At 35.7% G+C, this 25,515-nt stretch overlaps 1 protein-coding gene across 8 annotated transcripts in view; it reads right to left on the reverse strand.

The window, feature by feature from the left end:
* Window positions 1-25,515, reverse strand: part of LOC112054767 (uncharacterized) — a 73,013-nt gene that overhangs the window by 39,988 nt on the left and 7,510 nt on the right. For 4 of the 8 annotated variants that reach the window (XM_052889890.1, XM_052889915.1, XM_052889882.1 and 1 more), the window contains exon 1: window positions 13,552-14,048. The exons of 3 other annotated variants lie outside the window; for them this stretch is intronic. In XM_052889890.1, the coding sequence (XP_052745850.1) occupies window positions 13,552-13,721 (170 nt within the window). In that variant the 5' untranslated portion in view covers window positions 13,722-14,048. Of the gene's footprint in view, window positions 1-13,551; window positions 14,049-25,515 lie in introns of those variants that run through there. One more of the 8 variants, XM_052889927.1, reaches the window with a different exon arrangement.

Genomic DNA, 25,515 nt, shown 5'->3' on the forward strand with positions numbered 1-25,515 from the left:
ATGTTAACTGGAAGACTACCTCCTAAACTCCTAACAAGGTTATCCAGGGTTTCTGGACTGACTGGAACCTTGTTCTACCAACCTGAAGGTTAGGTTAGCCTCTACTTTACCGGCAACCATACTCTGCAGACCCAAATACAATAACGCTGCTTGGTATTTGTAGCATGGTGATAGTAATGGCTTGAATGAGCAGTCACAAAGAGTAGAGCTCTTTGTGAGCCCTATTCTTTGACTATCAAATATTAATAGTAAATCGACGGCAACGCTGCGTATTTGTAACCTTAGTATAGGATTTACGAGGAGTATTTTCAAAAAAAATATATGTATACACATGCTCATTTTTTTGAACGTCTGTTTTAGGGTTCATTTACACGAGCAGCAACTGCTACCGACTGCAATCGACTGCCGTTGATTGCCGCCGAGACTTTTATCACTATCATAATAGTGATAGAAGAGAAAAGAGAGAACTACACAGTTTCAACACTCCTTTATACCTACTCCTTTTTTTAAACTAAAACATAATTTAAGTATTTTTTTAAAGAATTCCAAATTGACTTTAGAGGTTCAGAAACCCTAATCTTACATTATGTTAATTTACGCTCTTCGTATTAGTTAATATAAATACGTACTCAGCCGTTGAAAATATCAAGTGAAGGTACTTCATACTCGTATATAAGTAACGATTAATGAGACAACACCGGAAGAATGTTTACCGTAATTACCGCGATATGTTAAGTAGGTAGATACGTATACCTATTTTGTGAGTCTCGTTAGCAAGATATTATTTTCGTAAAAAATATTTCTCTCGATGGAAATTATTGCGTGCGGGAGACCATTGCCTATGCTCTCCCGCACGCAATAATCACCAAGTGGACAATAATAAAAATGGCTATAATTAAAAATAATATTAATAATTATTATGCTAACGGCTAATAATTGCACATGCATAATCAGATAGTGGGGATAATCTTCAGTGTGACCACAGATACCTTAATAGTAAGGTATTTTCGTCGTTTTTGAGAGGTACAACTAGGGTTGCCAACTTTTTTTACAAGAAATAAAGTATATTCTGATCTGTGAAGATTATTAAACTGTATTTTAAAAACCAAACAGTATTTTATTAATTTATTGTTATAGAGCATACATACATAACTTTAAGACAACTTACTAATTTACAATTTTTTTTTAAACTTCATACACCTCATCACAATAATAAATCACTGTTTAAAACAGTATAGTTGGCAACCCTAGGTACAACCCAGTGTCAAATGAAAAAATAACGAAAGAAAAAATATTTACGGAGTTTCGTATTGATCTTTATAGTTTAGTTGCATCTAAGAAGAAATAGATTCTACCGAAATAGTAATGTAGCTTCAATTTTCTGACGCCTTGTGCTTTAAAAAGACCCAAAAGCTTTGTATAAGCGCTAGACTCAACACCAGCAGGTCGTAGGTTTCTCTCTAGTATAGGATTTAAGTACCTATTATCATTATTCCAGATATCCATACTAATATTATAAATACGAAAGTGAGTCTGTCTATCCTTTTCACGGTTAAACGGCTAAAGTTGCTTTCTTATTATATTATGATAAATGGGACCATGGAGCAGAATAGTATATAGAAAACCCCGTTTTGAGGTTGAATTTAAAAATTTCTGAAATCACATTTTTTTCATGATTTATGTACAATCTTAATATATAAATGCGAAAGGTCTTTCATCACGAAATCTCGAAAACCGCTTGATGTACAAAGCTGAAATTTGGCAGGGAGGTAGTTTATACTTAGTAGGTATCCATTAAGAACGGATTTTGCGATAGGACCGGCTTAAAGAGGTCTAAGGGTGAACGAAGTCGCGGGCGTCCGGTAGTTGATAATATTTTAAAGATTTAAAAAAACAGGGCTTAAGCCCTAATGTACTAAAGCCGCAAATTGTTACGTTTCCGGCTTTGATTGGCGAAGTAGACACCTGAATGCGATAGGATACGTATTATAATAAAAAAAATAAAACCGATACGATAAATTCATCAAATTACTGTGCCATTCGTAATACCAACCAAAGAGTTATGAGTCATTGTTTTACAATGGCCAGCTATTTGCCGATTCTCTTTGTTTTGCATAACGTTTAGTAAAGTTAAGCATAACTAAGTACAATCAATTATTTCGTTTACAACAATTAAGGAGCAGCAATCAAGAAAGAGGTTTTAACGATACAAGTTCTGATACAAAGGTACTTAATAGCTTGATTAATTCAAAATTCATTTATTTTATAACAAGCACTTGACGTTTCAAATGTCAAGTTATGTCACGATCTAATGGTGGTAAGTAAAGTGGAATACTTGAAAAAAAAAAATAAAGTCACTAGGGTTCCAAACACGTCTTGGTCCGAGAAGAGCCCACAAAAACTCAGCCAAGGTTCATGCGAAAAAGGGACAGACGTACACACGATGCCTATCGAGGAGCCCCACAACGCAACTGTGACGGGCGACCGCGCAACCTTGAAATAATAATGTTCGGAATAACAACGCGTTGTAAGACAGGCCAAAAACAATAATAATATAATAATCAAGCAAAAAATTACTATACAAATCCATTTGTATAATGACCCCTGACCTAACAAGGGATCAAAACTTTTTTTTTTATTCTTTACAAGTTAGCCCTTGATTACAATCTCACCTGAGTAAGTAATGATGTTGTAATCTAAGATGATAGCGGGTTAACTTGTTAGGAGTAGGAAGACAGTCCACACCCCTTTCGGTTTCTACACGGCATCGCACCGGAACGCTAAATCGCTTGGCGGCACGTCTTTGCTGGTAGGGTGGTAACTAGCTACGGCTGAAGCCTCCCACCAGCCAGACCTGGACTAATTAAGAAAACCTCAATCGGCCCAGCCAGGGATCGAACCCAGGACCTACGTCTTGTAAATCCACCGCGCATACCACTGCGCCACAGAGGCCGTCAAAACTATTAAAGTAAAACGATATAAGTTAAGAACTTCAGATAAAGTTTTACACACTGCCCCCATTTTAAGGTTAGGCATACTATACACGTATTTACAGCCTCAATAGCTCAACGGTAAGAGCGGTCGGACTCATGACCGAGGGATGGTGGTTCGATCCCCGCCCCGTTGGTCTATTGACGTACCCACTCCTAATACAGTATTTCCCGATTAGTTGGAGGGGAATAGGAATATTGGTCATATTTAAAAGATATGGCAAACATTCTTTTTAAAAAAATCCCCAAGGCCTAAATCTTTTCATAGTCAAATTTACTAAAATCGTATTGTTAATGACGATGATATTATTTATATAATATAATAATTAAACAAGCTATTTTTAGGGTACCGTACCTCAAAAGAAATAAAAAGAACCCTTAAAAACGATCATTTGTCAAAAATACCGGATAAGTGCGTGTCGAGCCACGCGCTGAGTAGGGTTCCGTAAATTAAGTAAGTCACTTTAATCCCTTACACAATACACAAAAATACCGATAATAATATCCCACACCATGGCCCATGGGATAGACGATAACAAATTCATCCTCACTTGGCATTTTTTTTTATCACTCCATAGACGTAATGGGGATGATGACTAGGTTTGAATATATTGATTTTTATGATACATTTCGGATAAATTTATACATAAAAAGCAATGATTGGATATTTGCAAAATAAATAAGATTATAAAGTTACAAAATCTATTGAAAATTTTATCGTAATTAGACGAAAATTCATACAGTTTTAGCTTCCTTACATTAAATGTGACATTTTTCAATAAATGAACTATAACCATAAACGCACAAATAACAAAGATATTAGTAATTTTGTTTGAACTCCCACACAAATCTAACGATCATTATGACCTACTACGTTAAATCGTACCATTTTATATGTCGCGTTTTTCAGCAGCGCCGCAAATCTGACCCTTTAAATCCCTGTAGCTCCGAAAGTAATGATTGCACATATCCAAGTTACCTTTACAAAATTGATTTATTAGCATACTCCTGAGTTATATACAATTTAAAAAACTGTCATTAATATACATACCCCTGTAAAATTATATCTTTCTAGTTTTAACAGACTGAGTTATCTTACTAACAACTTTATTTTTTTAATTGATAAAAACGGAATTAGTATGCAATTTTCGATTTCCAATTACGTTTTTTAAGTTGCTCGACTATTCCTCTTTAAATAGCAATTGCTACTGCTAATTGCTGTTATAGTTTTCCTTGTAATTTTATTATTATATACTTCTATCGTGCATTTTTTCACGTATTCATAAACAGCCGGTAGAGGGTGGGGACATTTGACTCTAACAAAAGTTCGCTCTTAAAACCTCTTAAAAAAGGATCCCTAAATCGAAAAATATTGGTAGAAGATCCCTCAAAACAAACGAATAAAAAATAAATCATTTCCACTTTACATGTAGGGGAGGTACTCTAAAAAATAATATTTTTCAAGATTTTCTAGAAGACTCGTGCTAAATTAGTTTTCTAGTAGTAATAGTCTCTGCGCTAAACCGCGGACAGACGGACGGACGGACAGACAGACAGACATGGTGAAACTGTAAGGGTTCCTTGTGGACTACGAAACCTAAAAAAGATATGGCCGTCCTTGGGTGTAGAGCAGCATTTCTATCGAAAGCCATGATTTATTACTTTTAATAAGAAAATAATATATATTATTAGTACAAAGAGTGGCGTGCATTTCGTAGACGCAAAAACGCTCTGCCTACCCTGACGAGTCAATCTCAGTACGAACCCTGTATTGGAGAAGCAATATTCCATTTCGTATAATCTGTACACTCACTTTAGTTAATTACCTTGTGCACACCACTGAGTATAGGTATACGGTTTACACCTTGTTAATTATACATTAAGTATCAAAATTATTATTACTCAGTACCCTTTGAATTCGAAGGCTATACTTATAAACGCCCCTTCGTCATAGTGATTCAACTGTGTATACTTGTTCACATCGGAAGTAATTCAGCTTTTGATGTTGCGTAATTTCGTCGGCCCCCATTATCGCTCATATATGTATGTTTCACATAAAAATACACCTTGGACGGTTTTAAATTTTGACAACAAGCTATATTAAAACATTATTTCTTGTAAATTCATTAATATTAATATTAATAATTATTCGTATTCGAATGTTTCTTATTAGCATTCAATCAGACAATTGCCTCATTGGTCCATTGATTAGTCAGACCACGAGTCCCTTAAGTATACGTTTATAAGTTCTATCATTTTACCATTAACGTCTGATTGAGGGTCTTAACAGAATTAACATTATTATCAGCCTTTTATTATGTGGGGAAATCCCATGCCTAAGAAAGAGCGTACTTCGATTCTTCGCCTGATGACAGCGTATGGCAACTCGGATTGGAGCACCGTTGACCTCCAAATTCTATAAGGAAGCGATCTGTTCAAACAGGCTGATAATGAAGATGTAAAGGTAGCCTTCCGTTCTTGAAGACCGCGACCTGCGACCGCGCGACCCACTGCTTAGTATGAATAAATATGGAGCACCAAACAAAGCCCGAGACCGCGTCGCGCGACTACTTTTGTTTAGTGCTCCATATAAATTCATACTAAGCGGTCGTGCGACCCTGTCGCGGTCGCAGGTCCCGGTCGCCAAGATCGGAATTTACCGCTACCTTTAAAATGAATAATATTTCATCTAATATTGTACTCGTAAGTATAAGATCTAAACCAGTTGTGAAAATTCTTTTTAACAACAGAATGCCACGTTATTTGTGTCTATGTTTTACCCCCCTATTCCTACGGGAAAGCAAACTGAGCGGGAGAAACCGCGGAAATCTGGTAGACGGAACGTCCGTACATGGACCGTTTTTTCAATCAGCAGTAGATCCTGACGTGTTTCATTTAGTGTAACATCATAAGCACCCCTATTCGGCTCACTGTTGAGCACGAGTCTCCTCTCAGAATGAGAAGGGTTAGGCCAATATTCCACCACGCTGGCCCAATGCGGATTGGCAAATTAAGAAAATTCTCTGGTATACAGTTTCCCTCACGATGTTTTTCTTTCACCGTTTGAGACACGTGATATTTAGTTTCTTAAAATGCACATAGCTGAAAAGTTGGCGGTGCGTGCCCCGGAGCGGATTCCAACCTACGGCCTCCGAATCGAAGGCAGAGATCATATCCACTGGGCTATCACGTGTTCGTGTTTGCCCGGCCTAAATTGCTGAGCGCTGTAATAATTTTATATTATACTATTCAATAAGTTAGTATTCAAGTAGTGTCTATTCAGTGTTATCTGCTTACTTGATGTTAAAATCAGTGAAAGTTGATAAGCATTGAAAGCGTTACGCGAAGATATCAGTTTCGTTTATTGCACAATAGCTATTCGTCATCCATTACGCTATGGTCGTGGAAGCGAACTTTTACAAACAGGTACGTAGGTTCCAAGATATCTACCTATAGTAGACATATTGGAACCAATTTTAATACAATATGATAAAACAATATTTAACATATTATTATAACTTTTTGATTATTTAACTACGAACTAATTTGAAATTTTTATGCAATTAAATTAACCAATTCTGGAAAGCAAAAAATATGTGAACAGTAAAAATTTTCAATTAGAATATTTAACAATTAATATTTTTTTATTAATCGACGAACTGTGGTTTTGTAAGTTAAATGTAACTTTTCCAAAACCATAGTAATTTTAAAAACCATGCAGTTTTTAATGTTGTCCTAAGCCTAAGGTGCCTGGTAGCGATCGCTAAGCGAGCGATAAGGCCACCTTTTGTATACTACTTCTTTTTATATTTGCTTCTATTTTAATTGTGGTGTAAAAATATGTACAACATATGCACAAAATAGTTGTCAAAAGTTTTTTATGACAAGAGTAGGTAATACCTGAAATCATTTGAAAAACTTCACATCTGATTCCGGTAACATTTCCGGATCCGAGATAAAATCCCTACACTATTGTTATGTACATACATTTTTGAATATTATGTAGATCGTGTGAAACCTATCCATCATACAACGTAACGGGGCTAATCTAGTAGATCACAGTTTTTTTACAATTGGAATCATCCAGTTACGAGTAGAAAGATTTGAGCTCGAAACAATAATCATAACAAATCATGTCTGTCTATCTCAACATCACGCAAGACCTCCTATAATGTCAGCCACTGACGATCAAGTAATTTTACATGCCTGCAGCGTTATAAGGGCTTGACGGCTTGTCATGCATATCGCGATCAACACACGATCAGTTTCATCGGCTGACAAGCCGTTAGCGCTGCACGCATGTGAGATTACGTGATCGTCTAAAAGACCCGAAGACATAATCGTATAGTTCAAAAATAGTACAATAGTATGAAAATGTATTAACTGTAAATCAGTTTATATTCATCGATGTACCTACTGTTATATTATATAAATATATACGAAACTAACCAACAGCCCGCGGTTTCACCCGAGTTCCCGGGTTCTCATTACCGAGAGAATACGGGGATAAAATAACCTATAACACTCACAAATAACGTGGCTTTTTAGTGGTAAAAAAATTATCAAAATCGGTTCAGTATATCTAGGGATTTCATCCTACAACACCACACACTTTACCTATTTATAAAATTAGTACAAATTAAATGTCAATATGAAAGTGATTGGTACGATCTTGGTTTCTCCAGAAACAACCTTGCTGTGAATGCCAGGAATGTTGTGTGTGGTCAGTTTTAAATAACGTAAACAAGCAATAAGTTGACTTTAGGAATCCAAGGTACTCCAACCTTATCGATGTAGTACAACCACGTAATAAGTATGTTTATATTTACTATCACAGTTAACACTTGCTACAAAGCGTATCTACCAGTGTTAACCAATACCGATTCACGTAAGTGGTTTGCATTATCATCATCATTATCAGCCGATGGACGTCCAGAGCTGGACATAGGCCTCTTGCATGGATCCTTTTGTATCCATGAAAGCAGTGGCGTAGCGTGCCTTGGCCTATCCCTGAATCAAAATAAGTGGGGGGGGGGGGGGGGTAAATTAAGTTTGCTCACATAAAGTCAATATTATAGTGACTTAACCTTCGTAGGATGTTTGCAACTTTTGGGCACACGTTTAACCGGGGGAAAAAACAGATTGTGGATTACCTACCTACATTTTACTAATTTTTGCTCTCACAAGGGGTCCCTGTAGTCCTGAGGGCCCCGTATCATTGATACGGCTGATATGGCGGTAGCCTCTGATACACCTCTGCATGAAAGGATAATGCCCAAAGAATGACGCTAGGCATGCGGGTTGGTCATACCGCCATTCATTGGTCGCCAGATCCTAGTCGGTCAGTCTGCAGGGTGCACCACGAGCAGATGAGGTTGCCACTTGGGAAATCTGACTAGTACTACCCTCCCCCTTACACCGTTGCGAGTAAATAATTTTCAAAGAGATTAAACGCTTTTGGGTAGGTAATGAAATCAATGCAAACTGTAAATAGAAGATTAAACAGGTTTATAGAAACTCTACAAAAGTTAAGTTTGTTAGATTACAAACTTTTGTCAGCTTCTTTCCTATTTTAAGATTATTATGTACCTACTCCATGAGATAAGGAGACAGATAACTCCTAAAAATAAAGCTTCCAATTAGAATTGGTATGTAGTTATGTACCCATTGAATGATAAAATCGTGTGAAATATTATTGTTAATTACCCACTAAAAGTCCAGCGACCAATAACTAAATTTATTACTTTTTAAATACCGTGTACAACCTTGACTTTCGTTATATCTAGGCTAGTGTGTAAAATTGAATAATAATTTACATTTAATACATAATGTTAATGATAATGAAGAAATACTGGCACGCCAGCGTAAAAACCGCTCGTGCAGCCACTTTCGCTGTTTATACTGCTGAGAACCACAATAACACGATGTTTTACCCAAGTTTCACTTACCAGTTATCTATACACACGGATTGGTCAAATCAGACTCACAGACAGACCGCTTAACAATTCATCAAGTGTATTTGATAGGAGTGACTACGACAACAGTCGTAGATTCAGAAATCGAGCCCTAGAATTGCCGAGTCCGATCCCTTAACCGTGAAGCTTTGAAGATTTTATAGAGTAGCATTGAAATTTAATTCTAAGAGGATCATCACCATTTGCAATATATTCGTAATATTAGATACGTACTTCGACTTTATCGCTTAATTGAAGAAAGCAATATTATTTCTATCAAATGATAGAAACTTAAAACAATCCGAAGTAAATACACCTACCTACTGGTTCGAATTGTAAAACTCTTTTTGTTTTGTATAGTACATTAACCGAGAAAGGCTATAATAGGCTATATTAAGACTTACAAGAGCTGACTCTCAATGAAAAATGTGGCAAAAATGGGAGAACATATTCTTTTAAAGAACTACCATTGCGTGCGCTGCGTAAACGGAAAGAGTTATGTAAAATCACGTGTCACGGAATTGTTCCCCTTTAAAACTACTAAACGGGTTTACACGCGGACAAAGTCGCAAGCGTCTGCTAGTTATTGAATAACTAGGCAACAAGTGATTATATAATCATGAATAATAATAGAAACTTTTAAGCAACTAGAAAAGATAAAATGTCAATTTTTGGCTGGGCTTGTATAAAGATTACGTTACGCAACGTATTGAAAATATTAACGCACACAATCGAGTCAATTTATCAGTTTAATTAATTAATAACTGAACTGTATAATAATAATATATAGTACCGATGTATGCACTTTGCCTTTGTTGAATCATAACATTATCAATGTAAGCTCAGACGAAACCAATCACATTGTAGTGTCACACGATGATCACACAAATAAGATAATAATTATGTACTCTACATCTGGGAAAATTACAATACCAGTAGCTAAAGAAATATAAAATTTGCAGTATACTTGAATAAGTACTTGATTGATTTTTTCCTCAGCGGCGTCACCGGGGATTTGGGCGAGCGCAAAAGCATCAGCTGATGGCGCCCGAAGGCAGAAGCAGTAGATGGGCGGAACGACTAAGGGCGTCTCTTTTGAGACTCGGGCTTAGGCCGTCCGGGAAGGGTGTTTTGGCCTGAGTGTATCAATCACTCCGGGCGCCCCCAAGATCGTGAGTTAAAAGCTCACGTCTGGGTGACGTCAGATATTGGGGACCTCGTCTTCGCCGGCGAAAGCTTGTGTTTGGGTTTGCCTGGGAAACATTGTCGTTCGTTATGTCATCGTCAGGATCGTAAAGAACGTTTTGACGACCTGCTTGAACTTACTTGATTATAATTATGGTCAGAAACGATGCTCAAAATCTTATTATAATGGTAAATTAAAGTCTTCCGCTGAATTTTTTTTCGTACTTTGATTTCGATATGATTTTAACCAATAGCAGTTGGATTTTTTTATGATGGTTATTATTTATCATGATTAAAAGAGACCGACCTTTTAACATACATTGGGGGGCCCAGATTTTATGCATGAACCGTTACAGTTTCAAAATTACAAAGTAGGCTCAGTATCAAAATTATTGTCGTTTATTAATCAGTTTTATTGACAGTTACATTACATAATCAAGATATGGGCAAATACCTATATCACGTTTTAATAAACAATCGAATTCAACTACGATGCGATTTTACGTCTGACTCTTACGAATGTTACATAATCTAAATGTAATTAAATAATGTCACAGCTGACTACACATGACCACCTGATTCGGTTCTTGTAGCCACAGATAAAGAAATCTCAAAGAAACTCGACCATTTGAGGCCCAGAATGTTACAGAAAAAAAATGACAAAAACATAAAATGAAACCTTTATTTCATAATAAACTAAATTATCAAAATGAGAATTTGCAATTGTTAACATTTTTTGAAATACGAGTGTTATTGTTAAAATCTTGTATTTTATAATGTTGATTTAGAAATCGATTAATGAAAAATATTTTTGTATTATATCCAATAGCCGCTTATACAATTCTACTCGTAATGTATATTGACAGACATTAAATTAAAGTGAATGGCTGATGTTTAAATACATCAAGCCGCTTAGTTAACACGTTTTATAACGACAAATACCTACCTACTTACCTTACAGTCACGTGTTTGTACATTTTGTATCAGAAAAGATACCGAACAACATCAATACAAGATATACAAGATATGAGAATTATTAATACCGAAAGGAACCTTCAAACATACTTTGACCTGCTTGATGATTCTGATGAACCTCTTTTTCGTAATCCTGATGCTTTAGAGGATTTAACGCCATGGAATCTTCTCAGTTTTGCAGTGTCAAATTCTTCTTTGTTTTGCGCGACTATATTGCCATGTGATGTGGACTATCTTCTTCTTGTTCCATAAATTAATAGTCTAAAGATATTGTTTCTACAAAAACAAACTGATACAATAATAATAATCGATGCCTTTTCGTCGATGACGAATTTCCTTTCAAGTTTTTTAATTGACAAAAATTAATGTTGGTCTAAAGTTAGATTTCAAGCCTCTCGTTCTCCACTTCTAGTAGTAGAGCTAGACAGAACAAGGACAATATCTGTAATATGAAATTACAGTACTTAAGTACTTAGTTATAACTGTTTGTAGTATTAAGGCATCTTGTTTTAAATTCAAAAGTTCAATGGCAATAATGTCTCGACTCTTTCCTACTCTATAGGGATAAAGAACAACAACACGGTAAAAAAAAACACAAGTCACGGACTGGTAGACGCCGTAAGCAATAATATTATGCAAGGCTGTGAAAAACTGAAAGTAAAGAAAATATCTCGAATGGAGATAGGTTTTCAAAATAACTAGAAAAAAATGCTTCTCCGATCCTAAAATACTTCGTATTTTTTTGCAATACGGTATACCGTCTATTGGTTTTGTTTAATACTTAATTAATATAAAAAAGAGGGACGAAGATGAAGACAATTTTCAGCTCGCTCACATAAAAACAGATAACTTGGCAGAGTGATTGATTAGCAAATTAATCAACGTCGATCCCGAACTACTCAAGCTAGAACCATTAAATTAAGGATAGAATATTTCCTTAAGGCAGATTAAGCTCAAAACCTCTTTACTAAAATAATAAAATAATAAGAGTTTGTCCTAAAACATATTCGTCTCAAACTAGAGGACATGGCTATTTAAATTAAATACACGTTAATCCACTTAAAAGCATTTTAATTGTGGAGAATTTTAAATTTTGTAATACTATCAAATACTGTTTTTGTAATCATCTTTTTCTATTTATAATATTAACTCGTTACTTCCACATTCCATCGGTCAAGTGATTCTTATTAAAGAGGAACAATGGAAAATTAGTAAAAACCCGTTTAAGAAATGCCGAGTAGCAAACATTCTGAAAACAATGAGGATTAACAATTCTCACAAGTAAAATAACAAATTTCACTGACAAAGATTATTGATTACATTTCTAAAAACATAAAATACAAAATAGAATATATTAGACAAATCAAAAAAAGAAAAGAAAATAAATGAAGAACAACTTCGAAAAACAAAATAAGGAGTATTAAAAAGTCAATTAACTAAATCTATTAAGGCACAGGCGCCACAAGGCGTGATTTAAGATCCAATAATAAAGACTGGACAATTAGTTTGCGAGATTGTGAAATTGAAAAGCCGTTTTATAGAAAGAAAATTTTACAAGCCATTTTACAATTCTATTCCAATGTTCGCTCGATATCGCGATTAGCGTTATTGTATTATCCAGAAGTACCAATAACGTAATACTAATAGTAACTAAAGCTAAGTTACCTCCTATCCTTGAACGAATAAAACGCAGTAAAATGGAATTGGATAGTTCGCTATTTACGTCGAACATCGGGTGTTGTCCTTCAAATGGTATCCTAAAGGAGGCAAGCGAAGACGTGGCAAACTAAAGGCTACTTGGAAGCAGAGTTGAAGGCTGCTAATCTGTCCTGGAGTGTATTAATGCAGCCTTGGGATTGAGCTGGTTGGAATAAATTAGTTCCAGCCCTATGCTAAGTGGGAAAGACTTAAAGAAGAACTAGAAAATATAAATTGTAGCATAAAGTTATGATCGATTACTTTACATTTATTTTGTGCGTGCTACGTTCCAAGTATTATAAAGAAAACTGTTTGTGAATGAGTTTGTGTTTGATCATCAACTAGGCTGTTCGCGTGACGCCTAGAAAATTCAAAGGAAAATTTTTCAATATGACTAAATCGGTCAATTGAATCTGTTTATCGAAGAAAGGATTCTATTGTTTTATGAAATGTTTTAATACATAATAAAGAAATGTAGATCGTTATTATTAATGTTGTTTAACTAATAAAAGCCAAAATAACTATACCTGTATAAATATGCTTTAAGACAATCCTTTAGTGAAAACGAGTCAAATCAGAAAAAATAAGTGAACAATATGTTGATCTCGATACAGATTCAACTAGATTCAAAGTATGTTTATAAGACACATAAACAAGACATCGTATTGCTAATATTGTTATTCGATCCAACACAAAATAAAACACGCCAGCAATTTTCATCATTATAGACAAATTGTGCTCCTGATTACCTTGAAAAAGTATTGACCGCCACATCAATATCGTATAAGAATTCCGCCAGTCCGTCAACCTCCGAATCCGGTGTCAGCGAGGGAGGCAACGTAGCCGTCGGCGAGGCCCCATCGGCCGAGTGAGCCGCGCAATTAAACAGCACAGGTTCTGTCTGCACCATGGGCAACATGATTACAGATTGCACCAAATTCTGACACTTGCACCCCTATCGAAACGAAAATATCCATGGGAAAACTTCAAACACAATTTATATCTGCATCCAAACACACACTGCATTGCGCCACGCTCGCTGCGACGCTATTTTCAAGCAGATCTTTTTCCAATGTCTTATTACAATTCAAACAGTAACCGAGATGTCGAAGCGTCACAGTACGTAGCCGTACAGAATTGAATAATCAGAACATGCACCGACTTTATTACGCAGCTAATAAAGTAATGTAATTTCCTATCGACGCTCGTGCGAAACGTTCGCTACAAAACGACGATGAAAGTCAACTGAAAGACGAGACATACATATACATACATCCTTGTCTACTTCACAAATTATCAACACGGTGCGGCGGCAGCGCGATACGACACGCAGTGCCGGCGGCGCGGGGCGGCCGCTCCGGCTCAGCCGTATCGCCGCGCCACTCACTCCCACGCCATTTGCGGCCGCGCGATCGTGCGTCCCTTTCAGTCGCCGGCTCCAGGCGACGGCCCTACGCTTCGACGAGGCGAGCCGATCGCGCACGAAAGAATATTATTGGAATTATGATAAACAAATTTATTTATTAACCGAACAATCTATTAAAATTTATTAACTATTTAATTTGTTTACTAAAGGTCGAACTTGACGTACATATAAATAGTACAATGTTTCTTTCGTTACTTTTATTAATTTATCATGTTGGCACTTAGCTACTTTAATATTCAACACATTGTCAAGAGTAAATTTTTCTCCCTTCCAACAGTTTATCACACAACATACGTCAGAAGACGAGGCTAGCAATGAGTAGTTAGATATCTATAGACATGAAAGTGAAATGGAACAGTATTCGTGTCAAGTGCACAATTTAGATAACAAGGTCAACGAATTGCATAACTTATTTTAGTTTTAATGCCTATTTGAGAATAATAATCATTTCTTGTTACAGAAAACGCTAAATGTAACATCAGAACACTAAGATATTATGTTAAAAAGGGATATTAATAATATATTTATATATCAAATATCTTGTATTAATTAGTTCAAACTGCAGACCGTGACTTACTTTTGACTCAACATAATTTAAATATGTCATGATTACACAACGATTTTCATTAATTATACTATATCAACAAAGTGGAAAGATAACTTTTTGTGTTTTCATAAACAGCGACGATACAGATCGGCCGTACAGCACAATGGCGTTGGCAGATTAAATAATTTCGAAACACACATTGTTCAGTGAAGTACATAATACAAATCGAAGTATTACGAATAAAGGAGCAGTAGAGGAAGAGCAGGCGGCGAAGCACGCGCGGCGTGTGCAGATATCGGTGCAAGCGGCCCCGCGGATGTGTGTCAGTGGGTCACGGCAATGACGTGGCACACGGCCGCGCCGAGCCGCGCACTTCATTCTAATTCCGCTTCGCCGGTGTCTTCGCATCTACTGGCCATTTATGCCCTAATATGTTAACCTGTCAAATTCACACATCGTTCGCATACCATTTTTAAATAGATACCGATACTTCGAGCCATATTACAGATGACATTGACCGACTGAGGAGCTGCGTTGTTATCACGTGACAAACTACATGCCTAATGAATTCAATTAAGATTATTTTAAATAATTAGATATATTAAATACCATAACGAGGACCAATACAAGTTTAGTAGGTCACGAGATAATTTTATGAGGAAGTATTAATTTTTATAGTAAAGTTCTCCAAAGTAATTATTAACATATTGACATTCCAAATATTAGGATAGCAAACATGTCAATTTATATTTAAAAGTAAAACCAAAAAAGTTAAAATCAATCAATTACTTCTTCTATAAAACACATACAATTGTACAAGATTCGCGAAACCAATTTTAACAAGATTGAGTTATAGTAGTTGAAATTAAACATAATATTCTTTATAAATATTCAAAGAACGAAAGGCCTTGCGTTTTCGATATTAACGCCTATTAGGTCACTGATGCAAAAGGACACATTCCGTCTCGGGGGAAATCTTTAATATAACGAAATGAAATGAGTAATGAGATCTAAAGTGGTAAATATATTGCTGTGGGACCAAGTGTATACCGTAACACAATATTGAGAATCAATGAAGACAATATGTTTTGATCTAGATAGGGCGTAGGTCTTCAGCGACATATAGCGAGGCTCAAAGCAAATTACATCTGCGCTGTCAGCGCTCAGCAATGAAAACAAATGAATTGACTTGACTACTATTCAACTACGACCAAAAACATAGCGCTGGAAACTTTAGGAATAATATTATTTACTATGAGTAACGTCTTTGCATGTTCCGACGTGCATTATTAAAATGTTCAGAAAAGTTTTTGAAAAGCTACGCATCATTAATTATTATCATCAGAAGTTTCTGATGTTGTTTATGATAAGCAATATGCAAAGAAGCTTCTAGCGAACTATTCTAAAAAATTCTCTAGCGAGGCGATCGCGACCATGCATTAGAAGTATCAAACGTACAGGTTTCCTTAACGAGGAAATCCTTGTACAAATCCTTTTGTCTAAGTCGTTAAGTCAAGTGTCGTAAAGTCTTATTTGTATCGGGCGCTACTGTGGGCCTGTCAATAAAGTTTCACAATTCATGAGAGCGTTTGCGACGATCACTTGCTAAGTTGTAACGGTCAGTTCCATAAATGACACAACTATATTCCTAGGTAAACATTACTCATCGGTATTCCTAAAAACCTCCGCCAAATACAACACTTCATGGTTTTTGTAACTATTTGTTGGCTTAAGGATAATATTCAATGACTGCAATAGATCTATAATCATTTTGTGGATTTTATAATCTTTTAATCTGATACCGTTAAGGGGTGGAAGATTTACTTTTTTTATAAATTGATAAAATTTTAGATCAGATTAGACAATTGAAAGGTAACAAGATTTCTTTTAGATATTAAATTTATAAGTTTGGGTATTGTTTTGTATTGAATACTCAAAAGAACCATTGTCTACTTGGAATATTTTTGACTGTAATTTAAATGATAAATGTTTAATATACAGAACATTTTCAATATTCTAACTTAAAATTAAATAAGTGTACCACGTACATCGTATAAGTGAGTACACCTATTTTTATTTCGCATACATTTCATTGATTCAGTGATTATTTCTGCAGTTTGGAGAAATTTTGACCTCTCGAGAATTTTCAAAATGTGCTAATTTTTACCCACAATATTGAACTAGTAGCACTAGTAGTAATCCGCACTTTCGACCTTGTGCATGAAGCGTATAATATCGTCGTATTCTAGAGACAAACATGGGGACGTCTCGAGAATACGACGGCAAATCTGGAGTTACCATTTTTTAATTTGTTCACTGGCCATTTTGCTAGGTTAACTTGGTATGGTATGTGATGAGGAGGAATGAAATTCATATTACCAGACGAATGTTGAAATGTATAAGAACGAGAAAGAGGAGAGGAAGAGCAAAGAAAAGATGGTTGAAGTGTGTGAAAGAAGGTACGTTTAAAGGAACAAATTTTAGAAGCCAATGGAAGAGATTGAAATACCTATGTATTTTGCCGACACCGCTCAAGTGAGATAAGCAATAGAAAGATGATGATGACTGGTCATTTTGCATTTGTATGATAAATATCGCCTCTTTGCTTCAATATCGTTATACTTCAAAATTATTACTATCAAGTTTATTTCTTTCATTTTTCATTTTTTCAATTTTAAGTTTTCGACTTTACTTATTACTACAACATCATAACCTGACGTTTCTCAAAATGAATGAGCGGATTTGAATTTGCAGTCTACGGCATAAAATTTTGGGGAGGGAGATGTTTAATTTTTCATACTTGAGTATATAAATTTATCCATTATACCTCCACTAACTTGACAACAGACAAAGGGACAGCCTACCTTTTTCCCTCTCGAGGTACGGAATCCTAAGATTGTTTTATTTTTAATAAATGATTTTCTGGACAATATCACCTAAAAAAGTTTTATTCATAAATAAATATTGTTTTCCATTTTCAATTTCGACATCTGTAAATTCAAGTCTTGCAAAAATAATACGCAAAAGCGTTATTTAAATATTTGTTGTGATAAGTGCTTATGTATTGTTTACGTATTCATTAGGAAAGTAAAAGGCGAGTTTGCCGAGAGGAATCCTCGCAAATGCGTTGCTGCGTCACGTGGGCGGGCAGATCGATTGGGCGGGCGGCGGACGAGGCGCGTGCGCGGACGCGATCTTAAATATCGACCACAAACTTTTCACCCAACACTTTTGGGGCAGGTTAGGCCTATGCTCCCAGGGTCAAGGTCACGATTCTTCTTCCCTCTGAAATGCTGCTCATACCACGAGGACATACCATATGTTGATATACACGTTTCCAAAAAATATACAACGATGTTGAAAGATACGACTTATCTTTAGAGTAAGCAATGGTAAGAAAGTTACTAAACATACAAAACATCTAACAATCTCGTAGACAACTCCAAACGTGTACGTGGAAAATTACTTGATTTAAAAAGATTTATGCTACTTAAACAGAACCTTTCTTCCTTCGGTTAATCTTTTTTGCTTTATTTTCCTGCCTGAACGAAATCGAAGAACTTATGGAAATTTCCGACACAGGAAAATAGAAAAAATAAACGAAAAGTAAAACATCATTTTAACATTAAAAGCAATACTAAACGTGAAATGACACAGACCACTTATTAATTTTTATGAAGATAAATATAATTATTTACCAAATTACTATTAAAATTGAAATGTCCTAAATCTATTGTCATATTACTAAAAAAATGTTGAATTTGCAAATGGAAGAACACAAGAGGAGAGGAAGGCCAAAGAAGATATGATTGGAGTGTGTGGAAGAGGACATGTGTGCAAAGAAAGTGGATGATGAGTCGACGAGTAATAGAGACGAATGGAGAAGATTGACATATTTTGCCGATCCCACTTAAGTGGGATAATGGAAAGGAGATGATAACGATCATTAATAAATTATTAACTATAGGTAAACATTATTCGTCTTCTGATGACGATTAAATATTGAAATTAGATACCTTATTGTGTAGAGAATATTGAAAGATAATAGCAGATGATATCGCAATTGCCAATGAAAGTAGACGTCATGCTGTGTAATTGTAATTGAATTGAGCATTATAGGTATAACATTTCAAATGAAAAATCATAACATAATGATATTAAACGAGATGTTATTCACATTGGGAGCAGTGGGTAGGGGGTAGGTACCTACATACGTAATTATGAGAAAAGTCAGCGTGGCTCTACCCTCACAGCTCCGAGTCTCGCTCATGTACTACTAGTTCATTGACCTAATGCTGACGTTTTATCTATAGGTACATACAATAAGGGGAGGGAAAGAGTACTGCCTGTACATAATTATTTCATGAAAGCCCCTTAAGCAGTATTACTAAACTTTTAGTTTATCCTAGTTTTATAGTTCTTAGTATAACTTTTGTACGTACATCAAATGCAATCTTTTTTATACCAATAATTGACGGAATAAGCAGAAAATTTATATTAAATAAGAAACAATCGCCTGTAACAGAGTAAAACTTCGTAGTGTACCTAAGGTGTCCTTTAAATCCTGAGAGCACTGCTCTCGGCTCGTCAATCAAAGCGTAGACTATTAAAATATATTTTAAAGACTTTATTACTTAAATGCATTAACCTATACTAATATTATTAAGGTGTAATATTATTTAGGATTTAGGATAACCTCTGGATCTATTAAATCAATTATGCTACCGAACAGAAAGCCACGATATTTGCGAGTGTCGTAGTATGTTTTATCCCCGTATTTACACGGGGACGGGAACTACGCGGGTGAAACTGCGGGGCGTCTGCTAGTAAATCCCTAGATTTTTAACTATATTCAAACAAGGCGTTCATAATATGTATTCATATATTAAAGAGCAGTAATCTTTAGAACTAGGAGTCGGACTCAAAAAACTTATTACTAATTAGTTAAGTTATTGAGAAAAGATAATAAATAAAATAATAATCTAAGCTTTTAAAGCTGTTAAACTGATTCTCATGCGGTTTTAAAAGATTGAACATATCATAAAACATATATTAGACAACGTACTCTTGGTTTTATTTAAAACGGACCATAGAGGAATTAGATATGGAGATGCGTCGCACCCAAATTCACCAACAAAATTGTCTGTAATTTTTTTGAGGGGGACGAGGTACTAACTCACACATCGGAATTATTTTAAATTTCATTACACATCTATTAATTTGATTCGCAATATCTGAGAAATCGCCAATCTAAAAATCTAATATAAATCAAATTCCTTTATTTCAAGTCATAGTTTACAATCACTTTTGAATCGTAAAGTTTGTATGTCTCTAGGAGCTCAACTACCGGTTAGGGACGAAAGTTATTCGACGAATCTGAATTCTTTGCATACGAGTTCCCCTGTAAGTTAATGAAATGCTTGACAATATTTTTACGAACCGTAAATCAATTTTACAATCACATACATCTGCGATATTGACAGACTAAAAAATGTTTTGACAAATTAGTTTTATTTTTTTTAGTAAACATTCCTCACCGAATTTGGCTCGCAAATAGCTTCGACCAGCTCCTCGGCAGAAACGCAGCTACATCCAATAAAAAAGCCACACTCAAAGAATTTAATTTTTTGTTATAATAATAAGAAATAAGATTTTTGGTATTTCTAGATAATTTATTCTTATTGTAAAAAAAATAGTAAAGCTGTATTGTTTCACTTGTCGTGAAGAATAATCCCATTAAAACATTGTCATGTCATATACATTGTCAAGTAAAGCTAATGCGAATGCTTGCACTGTATTAAACATTTATCAGGTCTCATGGAAAGCCAATTCTATACAAGCCCTTACACTATGCTCTCCGATTCTATCATAGCGTATAGCGTTTTGCGTGAATCCTTGTTCTATATTCTCTACAAATCCTACAATTTAGTCTCAGTGTATGGCATAACATGACCGGTCTCATTACTCAAGGATCTAATACAGCGTTTCCCATCAGGTGGGTCGCGACCCGGCACCAGATCGCCAAAAAAAAATACCGGGTCGCAGCATTATGGAGGCAATGCTGTGACTTTAAAAAAGTATCTACTCGCACTAGGAGATTTTATCTCTTGACTAACGAGACAATAATGATCGCTCGACGGGCGGATTGTAAGTATAATGGGTCCAAAAAGCCAAAAACTCAAATGGATCACGAAGGAGGAGTATGAAATTTACCAGGTCACAGTAGAACAAAGTTTGGGAAACGCTGATCTAATAGAATATAGATCCTGAACAGTGTAACGAGTGGCAAATTAAAGAAACCGTGCCCCCAGATAAATAATCTTTTGGATTAACAAAAGAATTTTGCGTTAAGAGCCGTGATAGCCCAGTGGACATGACCTTTGCCTCCGATTCCGGAGGGCGTAGGTTCGAATTCGATCCGGGGCGTGCACCACCAACTTTCAGTTATGTGCATTTTAAGAAATTAAATATTAAGTGTGTCAAACAGTGAAGGAAAAACATCGTGAGGAAACCTGCATATCTGTGAATTTTCTTAATTCTCTGCGCGTACGAAGTCTGCCAATCCGCATTGGGCCAGCGTGGTGGACAATCCTAACTCCTCTCTTTCTGAGAGGAGACACGAGCTCAGCAGTGTGACTAAAGGAATCAAGCACAAGACCAACTCTTGCTTGCTTGATTCCTTTATTAAAATATAAAGGATAGAGTTCTAATAAAACGTGTATCTTTTCGCGTGAATGCCTTATTGTCATAAAATAAATGAAAGCTCCATATTCGCAATAAGTAGTTCGCTAACAATTTATTTATAAACTGAACTGGGTGTTGAAGACTACTACGGACAATGGTGCCTCTTATGATTATTTTATACTATAGATATGTTACGTGCCTACAAAATCACCGCAAAAAAGTGTTCTGAACTCCACTAAGCGCGCAAAATTATTTTGTGTAATGTAGTATACCATTATATACTACATTACACTTCCTAAATACACAACTCGACATTGTAGACAATATTTAGTATTATGTGTTTATATGCCTATGGTTGTATAATAAGCGACAAAATGAAATCAAGACAATTATGCACATTTGCCCGCCTCAGTTTTGATGAGCTAGTGTTTTTCAGATAGCAAAATCGTTCGATTCGTTCGATAGCAAAGTCGATAGTGAATCGCGGAAAACTTTCAACTGTGAAACGAACTGTCACCTGCACCATCCTACATTTTTTTAAAAAGAATATTTGCCATATCTTTTTAAATATGACCAATATTCCCATTCCCCTCCAACTAGTCGGGAAATACTGTATTAGGAGTGGGTACGACAATAGTCCGACGGGGCGGCGATTGAACCACCACCCCTCGGTGATGAATCCGACCGCTCTTACCGTTGAGCTATTGAGGCTCTACTATATGAAACGAACTTCAGTGCCATATCTGTAGTATAAAATATCGTTGGGCGCCTCGTGTTTCTCTGGGCGCGAACGAATGCGCAGCACGAATGCGCGGAGACAAGCAATACGGGCGAGGGCTTCCTTGGCTCGCAATTGATCGCAATCTCGCCGTTCATTCAAAGTACGCAGCGCCACCGTCGTCATGGCGACCGCCTCTGCTGCCGTCCCAGCGCCGCCATGATAACTGATACGACTGTATAGCTACTCGCCAGCTCTAACATTATCAATAACATGTGTATCATTTAATATTATTAAAATATTTACTCGACAAATAATAGAGTGAGACTCATTTCAAATCTAATAGATAAACAATAATAATTTCGCATAGTATATGGATAAAGGTCCGAAATTTGTCATTATTAATTAAAAAAATTAAGAATTTCTTAAAAAACCTTAATTTTAAAAATCATGTTTTTTCAAATTTCCCAAACGTCAAATACGCTGTCGTCATTTTGTGACGTCACAACGTCACTTGATGTACTAAACGTCAAACTAATTGTTGACTTCTAGATACTCAGGTACTATTGATAACTAATATTTTTGACATACGCTCCGTTTGAAAGTTGAAATATAGACCATCATGGTCGACATTAGATGAAAAACATATTTAAAAACCAAAACTTTCACGTCTCGAAAAAATATGAAAAATGTTTTTCAATCTAGTAGTACGATAATGATCTATTTAAGACCATTTAAAGAAGTGTCAAATGGCCTATTATGAGAGTACTCTGAATATAGAAGCCTGCGACTCCGTTTGTTTGTTATCTGTTTTTTGAAAATATCAAGGAAACCATGGATTTTTCTGGGATAAAAAGTAATCTATATTTTGCTACAAGGTGCACTTTATCTCTAAGCCAAAATTTATCCAAATCGGTTCACTGGTTCAAGCGTGAAAAGGTAACAGACAAACTAACTTACATTCGCATTTATAACTTTTTTTTTTATATTTTTTATATAAAAGAATATTTGCCATATCTTTTTTTTTAATATGACCAATATTCTATTCCCCTCCAACTAGTCGGGAAAGACTGTATTAGGAATGGGTACGACAATAGACCAACGGGGCGGGGATCGAACCACCACCCCTCGGTGATGAGTCCGACTGCTCTTACCGTTGATCTATTGAGGCTCTAATTGGATAGTATTTAAAATATCTTTGCTCAAATTGCTCATACAGGTATAAATAACAGTTATAGAAATAACAAAACGCGTAAACTAGAAAACGTACTATAGAAAATATAGTTAAGAAGAGCATTTGAAATACAACATAAAATCTTTTTAACAAAAAAAAAAATTAACCGGCTTCAAAGAAGCATTACTCTGAAAAGCGAAAAATAACATCGTACCTAACGTATGTTTTTCTATTGATCGGTTTAAAGGCGGCGCTATGACAAACAGGCTCTTAAAGTTCATATTGTTTTTTGGCACCGCCTTTAAACCGATGAATAGAAAGTATATAAATACGATTTTATTTTTCACTTTTTAAAGCAAAAGATTTTATTTTTCTGTTTTTAGTGTGTCCAAAAAAAACCGAACCGATTTTCGTGTAAATTAAATGGGACCAATCTGCAAGTATTCTCTTTCAAACAAAAAATGATTTTTAAAATAAATGACGAAGTTATGAGGTAACAAACATTAAAAAAACATACGGGTCGCATTAAGAACGCCTTCCTTTTTTTGAAGTCGGTTGAAAACACCACATTTTATCAAATATGGAGAGTACAGTCTTATAACACTCACTAAAACCGCCGCCGGAAGGGCGTCAATGGCGAATTTAAATTTCAGAAATAGTATTACCTTTGTCTGAATAGAATTTAATGGTATTGCATTTAAACAATGCGACTGATATCGGAAACACAGTTTATTGTCTAAGTAATGGGAAATTTATATTTTAAAATATTCACTACACGAAAACGCTTTGTATACAGGTATCGGACTAGAGAAAATATTCAATTATACTAATATTGTCACGAATATTTAGTATCCACCCAACTTTACGAGTAACTTCAACAGCACAACTCATCACCGAGAGTGGTGGTTCGATCCCCGCCCCGTTGGTCTATTGTCGTACCCACTCCTAATACAGTCTTTCACGACTAGTTGGAGGGGAATGGGAATATTGGTCATATTTAAAAGATAAGATAAATATTCTTTTAAAAAAAAAAGTAAAAGAAACCCAAAATTGCACCACACCCTGTTTTGACAACCCTGAATCTACATTTAGGTCTACAAGCTGAGATGTCCGTAGAAATAACACCATAGTTCATTTAATACTGATAAGTAGTCCAGGATCTGAGGAGCAAGCTACTCAAGCGTCTGGTCAAGATTAAATTGATAGTAATCAATTGTAAAAATGCTCCCGGGTCTTGGACTAATAGTAGCAGTAAGTAGGAAATATGTAGAATAAGCATAATGAGCACCAACTCGCCAACAGTACTTGTACAGTGTGGCGAGAGTTCACTGAGATTACTCGTATTTTCCATAAAAAGTGATAGCCCAATGATTATGACCTCTGCCTTGGATCCGGACGGCGTAGGTTCGAATTCGGTCCGGGGCATGCAACTCCAACTTTTCAGTTACGTGCATTTTAAGAAATTAAATATCGCTCGTCTCAAACGGTGAAGGAAAAACATCATGAGGAAACCTGCATACCTGAGTTTTTTTTTGATTCTCTACGTATGCCTCAATAGCTCAACGGTAAGGGCGGTCGGACTCATCACCGAAGGGTAGTGGTTCGATCCCCGCCCCGTTGGTCTATTGTCGTACCCACTCCTAACACAGTCTTCCCCGACTAGTTGGAGGGGAATGGGAATATTGGTCATATTATAAAAAATATGGCAAATATTCTTTTTTAAAAAAAAAAAGAAAAGGAAAGTATGGTGGACTATTAACCTAATCCCTCTCATTGTGAGAGGAGACTCGTGCTCAACAGTCACTGTGGATTTAGTTAAAGAATGAATTTCACGCGAACGAAGTCGCTGTCGTCTGCTAGTTAAAATCAATTTCAAATCTCATGATACAGCTCCGCAATAAAGTTAAGTTGGGGAAAAAGTAAATCATTATGTTTTCCTTAAATCGCTGTAGCGATCGATATATTTGGTAAAGTTCCCTATTTGTTAAAAAATTTCAGATTTATCTATTCATCTCCTCAAAACGTTTATATCGAAATTCTCAACACTTTTCACATGAAACAATGCAATTTACGAGTATATTTATGCAAGCCTTTTTTAGAGAGAAGTGAGAATACTTTTATATTATACATCCATATTTGTAAACATAAATCTTGCAAAACTTAA

This window comes from Bicyclus anynana, chromosome 3 (assembly GCF_947172395.1).
Source record: "Bicyclus anynana chromosome 3, ilBicAnyn1.1, whole genome shotgun sequence".
Lineage (NCBI taxonomy): Eukaryota > Metazoa > Arthropoda > Insecta > Lepidoptera > Nymphalidae > Bicyclus > Bicyclus anynana.